The sequence below is a fragment of the Colias eurytheme genome, chromosome 20, assembly GCF_061535395.1.
Source record: "Colias eurytheme isolate Ceu_HAF_F1 chromosome 20, ilColEury1 Martin Lab GWU primary, whole genome shotgun sequence".
NCBI classification, from domain to species: Eukaryota; Metazoa; Arthropoda; class Insecta; order Lepidoptera; family Pieridae; genus Colias; species Colias eurytheme.
The window spans coordinates 20,141-32,367 of NC_142999.1; the positions used below are offsets into that span (position 1 = coordinate 20,141).

General features: G+C 38.3%; 1 protein-coding gene across 1 annotated transcript in view; it reads right to left on the reverse strand.

Moving 5' to 3' along the window:
- Window positions 1-200: 200 nt before the first annotated feature.
- Window positions 201-12,227, reverse strand: part of LOC149899413 (uncharacterized) — a 32,218-nt gene continuing 20,191 nt past the window's right edge. Inside the window, exons 3-10 of the mRNA XM_090114019.1 lie at window positions 7,940-8,065; window positions 4,315-7,435; window positions 3,583-3,991; window positions 2,974-3,101; window positions 2,382-2,526; window positions 2,021-2,124; window positions 1,064-1,122; window positions 201-635 (exon numbers count right to left, since the gene is read on the reverse strand). Coding sequence (XP_089970145.1) covers window positions 503-635; window positions 1,064-1,122; window positions 2,021-2,124; window positions 2,382-2,526; window positions 2,974-3,101; window positions 3,583-3,991; window positions 4,315-7,435; window positions 7,940-8,028 — 4,188 coding nt within the window. The 5' untranslated portion in view covers window positions 8,029-8,065 and the 3' untranslated portion in view covers window positions 201-502. The remainder of the gene's footprint in view (window positions 636-1,063; window positions 1,123-2,020; window positions 2,125-2,381; window positions 2,527-2,973; window positions 3,102-3,582; window positions 3,992-4,314; window positions 7,436-7,939; window positions 8,066-12,227) is intronic.

A 12,227-nucleotide genomic window follows, 5' to 3' on the forward strand; every position in this document is an offset into this window, starting at 1 on the left:
TATCTCGGCACACACGCTCTTTTTTATTTTATTCTCTTCGTTTTAATGTTTTAGATGAACTTTATTTTAAATAAAGTTTAGCGAATATATTTTAAGTTAATAATATCTGTCAGAATATTAACATGATTGCCACAGAGTTGCGTTTTATATTACATTATCAGAGGTGATCAAAATAAAAAACTAGATCGATTAAGTAAGTATATACATTTTAATTTTGTAAAATATGAAATATTTATTTAAGTACAAAGATTTATTTTTCTCCATATGTATAGAAATTGTTTTTGAAATAACTCTGGCACGATGGCGCTGCCCAGCACCGACACGCCGTTACGTGCTCTGTAACATCACTTCACGGACGCACGCAAGAGAAGCGGCGTCGCGGCGCGCACAGGCGAGTGAGGTCGCGCTCGCTCATGGTGGGCACGCGCGGCTTCTGCTCCGGCACGATGGCGCTGCCCAGCACCGATAAACCGTTACGTGCTCAGTGCTCTGTAACATCACTTCACGGACGCACGCAAGAGAAGCGGCGTCGCGGCGCGCACAGGCGAGTGAGGTCGCGCTCGCTCATGGTGGGCACACGCGGCTTCTGCTCCGGCACGATGGCGCTGCCCAGCACCGATAACCCGTTACGTGCCCTGCAACATCAATTTATTGATTTTTATTCAAGAAATATCAAATAATAAAAAGGGCAGTATTTAAAAGTCTAATAAAGCTTAAGGTGACAAAAATAATAAATTGGGGTTACTGAATTACTAAGTGAGCGACTTTATACTTAGTTTTTTGAAAAAAAAAATGCCAATTTTAGTAAAAATGTTTTCGAACAAGAAATGAAGATCCTTATGATTCAAATTTCCACCTTGGTAAGAAAAATTAACATTTTTAGTGAAAATAAAAAAAAATCATTAAATCTTTTTATTTTTTATTAAAGACCTTAAAATGATCTATAATTCTTCCATTTACAGTATGACAAAATTCTTCATAGATTTTTAGTTATTCGTAAGTACAATACAAAATATCCCTAGACTTTGTTGATGTGTGTATTTGTAAAGGATTTCTGTATCACCTTATCTGCGTAGGATCTTCTTCTGGAAGCCAGCAGTGAAGGGAGTACCCCCGACGCGTCTGAAACAACCGCCTTCTCGATGTAAATAATTGGCCAGCAAATATTTCAAATAGGCACGTCATCAAAATGTAAATTACGTTATTCATTAAATAAATACAATATGCACATGTGCCACTGCATACCTACTCTATGTATTATAATCGATTGAGATAAAGAAGTGCGAGTAGAACACGCGATACTAAGGGTTCCATACAAATAAGCTCTGCAACAAAGAAAAGGTCACTCATCATACTTATGACCGTGCCAACCGTTGCTCAGCCGATTTTTTATTATAGCGACAAGTGACAACAGAAATACATCATCTCTGAAACTGATTATATTATAATATCACGGAACATGACGCGTCGCCACGCAACATTGTATCTATGTACATAGTCTATATCACAGTCTATATGCAACAATCTGTTCTTTTCTGAATTCTTTACAAAATAATGTCATAGTATAAAGAGAACAAGTAGGCTGACTCCCGGCGTTTAGGAGCGCACGGTACCTAAACTCGCGAGGCGCAGGGTTTTCACTTGTCACGTTGATAATATCTATAATTATTTAAAATATTATTTTATATTAAAATATTATTTTTAATAATTATAGACCAAACACCGACCGCTCACAGCAGGCGGGGCCCTCACGAAAACGGTCCATACAAACGGCGCGATGTACCTTTGTTCCAAGATAACTTACTTGTTCTCTTTATACTGTGATAATGTCGATATTTACATCTGCCAGGCGTCCCGTGACGCCTCACATTTTTTTCCTATACTTTAAAATTTTTGTATATTAATAGTTTAAGAGTCTGTAGTGTATTGAGCTCATGAGTCGTGGTGATACCTAAATAGAAATTAAATAATACCATTATGTGTATTTACGATAAATAAAATAAAAAGAATGATAATGTACCTTAAGAGAACTTTTAGTTTTACATCGTGAAGCCCGGAATGTCTCTAAATCAGGCAGAAGGTCAGAAGATTTCTTCACGCTCTTAGATGCAAGAACTGAAGAATCTGTATAAAAAATATTTTTACGGATTAACAATAATTAGTAATTTTAATGCTCATTGCTTTAACATGCGAACATTAATTCATAATATAGGTTTTTTGAAAAACATTATCCAAATGCTTATTTTGTCTTTCTTGATTTATGGATCCACTTATTGATATCTACAAATCTCAGTTTTTCGATTAACCTTAACTCACACTATACAGTGAGAGAGTGGTTGAAAGAGGTATTTATTTGTGTTGAAATGGGCGTTACCACTTACCAGACGCCTCTTTCTTCACAGTCAGCGTGAGTCTGCCCGCGTCGTCGCTCGTGCGCCGCGGCCGGCGCGAGTGCGGCCCGTGCGGTGCGTGTGGCGCGTGCGGCGGCGCGCGGCACGCCCTGCTGCAGTCAGTGCCGCATTCCACCTGCCGCGAGATACGTTCATGTGCGTTCATGCAATACGGGAACAATTCCGTTAAAATCCGACGAGGGGAAAAATGTATACCTACTGGTCAATCAGGTAATTCCAACGTTATATAAATTACTAGCTGCTCCGCGCGGTTTCACCCCCGTGGCTCCATTCCTGTTAGTCGTAGCGTGATGATATAGGTATAGCCTATAACCGTCCTCGATAAATGAGCTATCTAACACCGAAAGAATTTTTCAAATCGGACCAGTAGTTCCCGAGATTAGCGCGTTAAAACAAACAAACAAACTCTTTAGCTTTATAATATTAGTACCTATAGATTATTATTTTGAAATTTAAAATTTTATTTATTTTAAAGGCAACAGAAATATCTGTTCTTTGAAATTTTCAAAACAGTTCATGAGATACACGATAAGTTAAGTAAGTCGAGTGTACGTGCACTCACAGCGCTGAAGGAGGGCGGGTGGGGCGGATGGGGCGCGCGCGCGTGCGGGTCGGGGAAGCGCAGCCGCATCTCCACGTCGTTGGGCAGCGCGGCGGCGCACGAGCCCGCCACCGTCACCGCCCAGTCGCCTGCGCCGTCGTGTGCGAACGGAACAGACAAGTACATACAAATGTATTCCCTGTATGGGAGCTAAATGGGATTAGCCCGCCCGTTGTGACTTGTGTGCGATGGGAACAGTAAAGTACAAATGCATTCCCTTGGAGCTATATTTGAATAGGTAACGAAAATGAATGTGGTTCCTACATAAAAATGTCAATTCAAGGTTGAAAGTTGAAAGGTTTTTGTTCTATCTTTTTTCTTCTTTCGGTCAGAAAGTTCATTTAGAAATTGTAAATATAGCTCGTCATTGCACAATGAGGACGTCACTTTTAACATCAGCTTAATAATAACTAACTAATCCATTCTAAGTCAGACATTACGAAATGCAATATTAATATTATATTATTTTACTAAATCGCTCATGAGCTAACTTAATTTATTTAAAACTATTTTACACAATAAAAGGCAAGGTATAATACGACAAGGAAAATGCTCATTGTATTTTTGTACCTGAACTGCTTGCAGCTCTTCGTCTTCGCCTCCGTGCACTGAGCCAAGCGGGAGCCAGCGAGCAGAGCAGACTGCCGCCCGACTCGCTCGAGCTCGAACTGCCATCTCTTTCATCCCTACTCCCTTCCGATCCGACCTCACTGCGATCTGACCTGCTTTTTTTCTTCTGATACATATTCTGACTCAATATTTTTTCTTCGTATCTATCTTTAATACTTCTATCTTTTACTCTGTCAGACTTGCGTCTCCTTTCTTTCGTTACCTCATTAATTTTATTGTCTTTAAGGCAATTGTGAGTTTTTACTTTGCGTTCTCGCCTCCCTTCCGGATCGCTTTGTACATTTCTTATCTGCTCTTCGTACTGCGTGGTGACTGACTTTCGTCTTTCTGAACCTTGAGATAAATAAAACTAACGTCTAGATTTTATACGCTTTATTGATAATTATACATAAGTATACATAAATATCTATCTATAATAAATAGTGCTTGTGCCTCTCAAAATAACAATTTCTATTTACGTGATCGTTAACAGACGTGTAACAACATAGAAAACGACAACACTTGGAATTTTGCATTATTAATATTTAATAGTAAGTTAAAATTATATTGTCTGCTCAGCCTCATAATCACTCATGATAACGAGTCGAGAAAGAAAGGCTTATTTCCAAGTATCATCGTCTGAATTTGGTTTTATTAACAACTCCAGTTATGGCTCGAGTAGCGTGGGAGTTACTCTACGAAAATAGTTGAAGCAGTGCGTTGGGCAACGAGCGGCGGTGCGAATGTGCGCGCTATACCTTCATCGTCCCGACGCTGCAGTGGCCGCGGCTGGCTTACGTGTTGCGTTCCATTGTTTCCTTTATTATTTGAAAGACCTAAACGTATTGGACTAGTTGAAGCAGATTTACGAATCGGTGAAGTCATTGCTGCTGCGTGACTTTGTGTTTTGTATACATCGGGCATAGGTGACGTTCCTGCACTCTTGAAGTCTTTATATCTTGTTAGTTTCTTTGGAGACGGGCTTTTTTTAGGTTGCTCTTCTTGATCAGTCGATAGGCTATCACCTAAACTGGGTGCTGAGGCTCGGCGACAAGCTAGGTCCTCTCCAGTCGACTCCATACTTAAACTGCTCTTCTCTTCAGGTATAATATCGAAAGAGTTTTGAAACCTTAATGAGTTAGACCTCGTTCGAGGTTCGTAAGGCACTGCATTGCGGCGGATGGGTATGTCTTGAATCGGATCATTATCTTCATGAAAAACATCCAATAGCATGGATGTCAGTAAATGTTGTGTCTTTTCGCTGCGTTCGCGTGAAAGTAACGGTGGAGTACGTCCACAGGTATTTTTACTATTCATGTGAGAACTACCTTTCGGTATCCTTTGAATCCTTTCATATACAGGTATAGGGATTCTAGACTTTTTATTTTTTATTTGACAGCCATTATGATTTTCATCTGAATTTGTAGTTTCCGTGGAACTTTGTGAATTATTTACATATTCTAATATTTCTAGTATTTCTATACAGTTGTTTCCATCGTGTATTTCGGACTTTTGATATATTCTTTTTGGTATATGTTCTTCTGGTGTGCTCAGTGTATTTAGTTGTGAAGAATGCTTGCTGCGTTTAGATCTTTCCGCTTTTAAATCCTTACTGGTGTAATCATAACAAGAATGTGAATGAACCATCTTACTTTTATTGGATTTCCTATTTGATTCATTTTCTTTTTTCCATACACGTCTATTCAAATTTTCTTCTGACTTAGTCGTAGGTACGTCGTTAGACCGTTGCTTAATTCGCATATATTTATACTCATCTTGAGCAATCTTAGCTATAACATCTTCAATTAATGTATTTATGATAGCCATGCATTCTTTCTCTATTTCTTTCTTGGACTTGTAAATCTCATTGTGCTTTTGTTTGATGATATCTTTTTTTAATTGTTTCACTTTACTTCGCCTTACGCATTCCATTCTCTGTTCTCTCTTTCTATGCCTTCTATACAATCTCTGCTTAATGGTTTCAGGCATATGATCTGCTACAACTATATTTTCTTTTTCACAATCACAGTTATCATCTTTAATTCTTATAAAGAAGGCTTCTCCTTTTTCTTTTGGAGAATGAATATCATTTTGACTGGTGTTCTCTGGTAAAAGGTCTAGTACATCGATTGATGAACGGACTAGTTCACTTCTTATGTTATTTGTATAAGCTCGGCGCAAGAGTATTGACCTCGGTGAGTTAGGATCGTCTAAGCTGTCGACAAGACTTGTGCATTCGGAACCTAAGATCTCAGTATCATCTGACGATGAAGTATTTACTTCCATCGAATCACTATGAGGCAACGCTGAAAATCTCGGAACTAGAGTATTTTCTTCAAGTTCTTCATAATAATTACCAGTACCGACCCCTCCTAGTACCTCTCCGTTATCTTGATTAGCTTGTGTTTGAATTTCAATTGTATCAGAATTCTTGTATTCACCGGCGTTGTCGTTTAAAAATACATCAACATTAGATATTTCAATGTGTGATATTTCGGGTAAAGGATTTTCAGCCTGGTCATTTCTTCGAAATTCGTCCTTGAATAGTTTTTGTATTTGATGTAAAATTGATTTATTTACATTTTCCGTATTGGTTATATTTAAAAAATTACCTGTTTGTTGTTGATGACTATGGTTGGAGTTATTATCTCTCATGCTTTCTGACGATGTTAAATTATTGTTTGTTTCGGTACTCAAAACACTTTCGCGTATATTTACGCTACTTAATTTGCGTTGATTGTTTTCATTGTCATGTCTATCGTCACTATTGCAGAGTTCTTCATTACCAAAAATAATTTGATTATTAGATGTTGGGCTTAGGTGCACTATTGTATTAACTCCCGTATTTTGTAATTTCACTTTTATCTCTTTTTCTACGATATTAAGTTTTTTGTCATAACCCATAGATGCATTCATTGATTCAAGCTGGTCCGTTAGGGAATTTAGACTTTCCACAAGTATATTGGATACATATTCATCGATATCGACATTTTGTTTACGTTTATTTAATACTGCACTCCTGATCGGACTGGATACCTTTTCATTTACTATAGATTTTACAGCTGTTGCTGGTTGAACATTTAATGTTTCAGATACTACTATCTCAAGTATATCATATTTCCGAGTATCGATAGATAACTGTTGATCAAATGGAACTAGATTACTGTCATTGTTTTCAGCACTTACTGACCTTTCACTTATGCGACCATCAATGTCACTACCATTTGACATTAGAGAACAATATTTTTGGTTATCAATTTCAGTCTCTTTTGTAGTAGGCATAGAGGTTGTAAATGTTTCCGAGGAGTCAGTGAATGAGCCGCCATCTGATACAGCGTACGTTAAATGTTCAGGTTGCAGGCTCGTTTGGCAATCAGAGGTAATGTCCGTCAAAAGAGCTGTTCGGTCTGAATATGTCGGTGATTCCGTTTTCTCTGAAGTCATGCTAGTTGTGAGCTCAGGCGGTGGATCCGAATAAGTCGACAGAGCGCGCGTGTGCATTTTTAACGCATCTTCTCGATCACGGGACGAGTCAAGTCGCAATCGTTTTGGAGTTAGACAACGTGGCGTTCTCAGTTCAGAATGTGAACCGTCTAATGAGCGGGTTCCGGGTGGACAGCAACATGCTCTGACCGGGGAGGCTCCAGCTCGTCCCCATAGGCGAAGGAGGGCGGATTTTCGCATTGGGTCTCGATCTCGTCGAGATCCTCGAGGTCCACAGCAGTGGCAGGTTCCTCGCGCCGCCGTAGAAGCCGGTGAGGCACTGCTTTGTCCGGCTTCCTCCATATCAGATTTTTGTTGTGCTAAGCGATACCTGAAATAGATATAAATATTTAAAAATAATTCAAATAAATAATACACTTATATAAAATGATTATAAATAATTTAGATCTCAAGGTCTTTGATCTTGATCCAAGATCCATTTTTTTATCAATATAATTGATAAAAAAGATCAAGGCCAAGGATCTTGATCTTTTTTATCAATTATACTTTTAATTTGGCTAATTTCTAAAAAAGTAAAATAACGTGATCTCCGCGTATCCACAGGAATCCTGTTACAGGATTCACTGCATGTTACATTTCTTTTAGTTAATTATTTTTATTTTTTTCTTTTATGTACCTGCTTGGATACATTTGCGCCCCATTACCACATACTTGTTTATAAAACTAAATGAAGTCCCGTGTCCCTTAGAAACGAATTTTAGCATTATGCAAAGATCCGTTTAACTGATTGTTTTTTTTTTAGGGTCAAGCAGGTGATCAGAGTACCTACTAACGTACCATTACTTAAAGAGGATATGATCATGTGGATACGAACTTTCTCATAATAGTCTCCGGCACGGAGTAGCGGCGGCGCAGCAGGCCGGGCGAGGCCGCGGGGCGCGCGGGCAGCTCCCCCTTCCACATGCTGTCCGTGTCGCTGTCACACGCGCTAGCTGCTCGCCTGGAATCAAGGAAATTCCCTATAAAGGAACATTTTGATATGCTTAATATTATTGAGTCTCAAACGAAGTCCGTCAAGTAGTAATGTGACTAACCGATTTGACCTCCATAAACGTGCTGATGGTCAAAAACCGTTCTGGCACATCTCCCAGCGGATATTAACCCCTTATCGCTTCATTACATAAGTGGTTCCACTCGCTTAATTTAATGGATCACCTCGTATAAGTAGATGTTCGTTCTCACATAAACGACGTCAGACATTTCATGCGTTATAATAATAATTATTGATACCAGTTATTTTTTGTTTACGTTTTTTTTCTGTACAAATATAATTATATATACATTTGTAAATTATTATAGGACTGTTAATTGTTCTGAAATAAAGAATTTATTTATTTATTTACGGGAGGTAAACTGTAACCATGTCCCCATAACTGTGTGCAGGCCGCAGGGGCTTTGCGTACCTATATATGGAGGGTAAAGTTTTTGAAAATCAAAATTTTCTCAATGCTCAATCACTATCACTACATTGCATAGTATAAAACGAATTCGCTTTCTCTGTCCCTATGTCCCTTTGTATGCTTGAATCTTTAAAACTACGCAACGGATTTTGATGCGGTTTTTTTTAATAGAGAGAGTGATTTAAGAGGAAGGTTTTAGTATATAATTTATTGGGTTTTAGACCAAGCGGGCGAAGCCGCGGGCGGTGAGCTAGTTTCACTATAAAAGGAAGAACGGCAAATCAGGATCGGCGTTGACATGAATATTAATTACGCGTTTAGACAGTTTTCCTATTCAACCGACTTGAAAAAAAGGTTTTTTTTTTATATTTGTTATCTCAGAAAGTAAACCGATTTTGATAACTCTTTTTTCAATGCTCGTGCTTCGCTTCCCTTTGATAACATTTAAACTTTATCTAGTTCTGACAATTTGAAAGCAGTTTAGTTTTTTGTTAAAAGTTATTAAATCTTTATTTGTACCATGTTATTAAATAATCTTTTACATTAATATTAATTACGAGATTAGCGCGTTCAAACAAACTAACAAACAAACTCTTCAGCTTTATAATATTAGTATAGATAATATCTTTATTGTATTTGTATTTTTTAAATACTTAAATGTAATAAATTTTTTAAATGTTATTTTTTTACTTTTAAACGAGTATTCGATAGGACCCTATCTGTCTAAATGTAAACGAAGTATGTCCCGGTGTTTACAACGCAAGCGGTGTCGCTGAAACAGAAGATCCTGTCGGCGAGTTTCTCCGCTGGGCGCATTCTTCACGCTCGACCACCGCCTACGCTACGTAAGCGGAGCGGACACAAGTATGCTAAGGCTGAGAAAGTTCTCAGTATCGGCATGTCTCGCAAATTACGTTTGCAATTTTTTTAATTAGGTGACTATAACTCAATCATCGTATAGAGGCATGCGTATGTTTTAGAAACGCTTTTAATAGCAATAGCAAATTCATTTAGATACCTACCTCAAAATACCTACATGATTACGTCCGCTAAAACGCCGCTAGTTAGCGAGGAACGTGCGAAACCGTCGAGAGCAAAAGAATCTCTGGCATGCATCGGTGAGTATGTGCGTGGTGGCACGCGCCTGGAATAGAACCCAAACAAGAGCCCGCAGCGCGTCCGCGTCGCGCACCGCCCGCCCCACGCGCCACGCGCCGCGCGCCTGTGCAGCGTTACAGGTAGATCGTGCAGCGACGAAACATGCATTTGAATGAAATTAAATTTCAAAACTATTCTAATTAGTCATGTTTGCAAACATTCAACACATGGAATGTTCACTATATGTATTCAATTTTAAAGTGTTAGGTATATTGATTGAAGTGTTAACGAAAACGACACCTCCCCCTCCAACCGAACCTAAAATTATCAGATTCCGAATTCGCGGTATAGGTAATTGAATGGGGGGCAAAATGGGGAGCGGTTATAAACTGTTTGTGTGCAGTGATACGGTTTGTGAGCGACGTATCGATGTCGCTCGCTGCACGCTCTATATCATTGGCTAATTGACTTGTATATTATCTCATTACATTTTCCACGACTACGCTCCCAGATCTATCGATGTGCTTCATTACGGTCGGCTTTTAGGTATTAGTTCTCAGTTCTCACAGGACCGAATACGAAATATTTATCTAAATAGATAGGTATTAGGTACCTTAACACTCCTCGAGACAACAAGGTGAGTGTGGAAAAAATGCTAAAATAACATATATGGTTATAGGTAATACCTATGCGGGACAGGCTTTTAACCTTAAAAAGTATGATATGATTAGAATCTGGCGTTTGATTCACGGTACATTAAGGGCCACATTTTTCAACTTGGGCCTCTAGTCGCTACACAGGCACAGTACCAACAGTACACCCTGCGCTCACAATCGATGGCGCGCGGCCGTCGACCGGCGTGCGAACCGCCTGCACTGCAGATAATATATTAGCCACGACATACGGTATTACCAACCTATTCATTTAAGATCATTCAAACGATGCGATGGAGTAACAGCGAGGTAAATATAAAAAGCGCAATATTGATGGTGAACGCGTATTTGTTAGTCTAGTACCGGGCTCGATCGCCGTAGAGACTCGTAATAATAATCATAAAAAAAATCACAAACCATACTGTCATACATATCTACCTATTAGGTATGTATCTAATATAATGTAGCTGTTAAATCCTTATTTATCTGTCATGAAAAATTGAAATATTACATACTTAAAAATTAAAAATTGAAATATTTCCCTATGATTCTTTTAAACATATTTACATTTAAAATTATTGGCATGGAATTTTCAAACGCCGCGGCCGGTGCGGGCGCGGCCGGCGCGCGGCGGTCAGACATTATTCGTATAATGATCGTTTGTGGGCAATTGAAACTCCGATATTTTTGTGAACAATCTGCAGTCTTTGTGATAAAGATATTTTATAGTTAGGTTGTATACGTAGTATATTATTATTAGTCTGTGGAGGTATACGAGTGGCGTGTGTTCTAAATATTCGTCTTAAATATGAATTAAGTATCGTAATGAATTTTATTTGCAATTAACTAATAATTAGACTAATATAAACACGTAAAACACACAGTTTTTAGTATTCCACGCTTCACACGAATACTTCATCCATACTAATATTATAAATGCGAAAGTAACTCTGTCGGTCTGTCTGTTACTCAATCACGCCTTAACTACTGAACCAATTTGCATGAAATTTGGTATAGAGATATTTTGATACGGTCCGAGAAAGGACATAGGATAGGATAGGTTTTATCCCGGAAATCCTACGGGAACGGGTTTTTCTTTGAAAACGCGGGCGAAGCCGCGGGCGGAAAGCTAGTAGAATATATACATAAAATAATGACGTGTACATTTCTAGAAGTACCGCGGGCTGCGGGTTGCGGCCGGCTTCGCTACTCACGTGGAAAATGCCTTGTGCGAGCCGATGCGATGGAGAGAAACTAGATAGAACATGCATTATTCATTTCATTTAATTTTCTATAGAGCGGTGAAAATATTGAGAAGATTTGCAAAATGAATTTCATAATTTTTAATAACATATAAATCTTCCACAGTCAACAAAAACAGATTAAATAATTAATGAAATAGAAGTATAAAAAGGACTCACTATCGTCTACTTTGTGTCATGCTCGATATCGGCTTATAATCTTTCTTTCGAGTTATATTTTAGCAATAAAACTAGCTTTGACTAACTAGGTACTGGTTTATACATCGACATGTTATTACATAATTCCATGATTGTTATTATTATAATAAAATAGGGTAATATGGTATGGTATTACCATTATGGTAACGGTAGTTACGCTATACATATATATAACTCAAGAACGGCAAAAATTTCCCGAATGGAACCTGGGCGAACAGGTAGTTTTAATTAAATCCAAATTATACCTAGAATCCTAATTTTATGATGATAATAATAATAGTAAATAGATAGTTTAGGTAATATAACACGTACGACATAATATTATCTTCCATATAAATAGAATGTCTAGTTGTCATGTACTCTACGGTAACGTTCTGGCAGCGCTCCACCACGCTCCACGTGGCTCCATCGTTCGTCTGTTTGTTTGTGATAGCTGAGTGCTGAGTGCTGAAATATGACGTTAAGGTTACGTATATTGCCTACACTTTCTG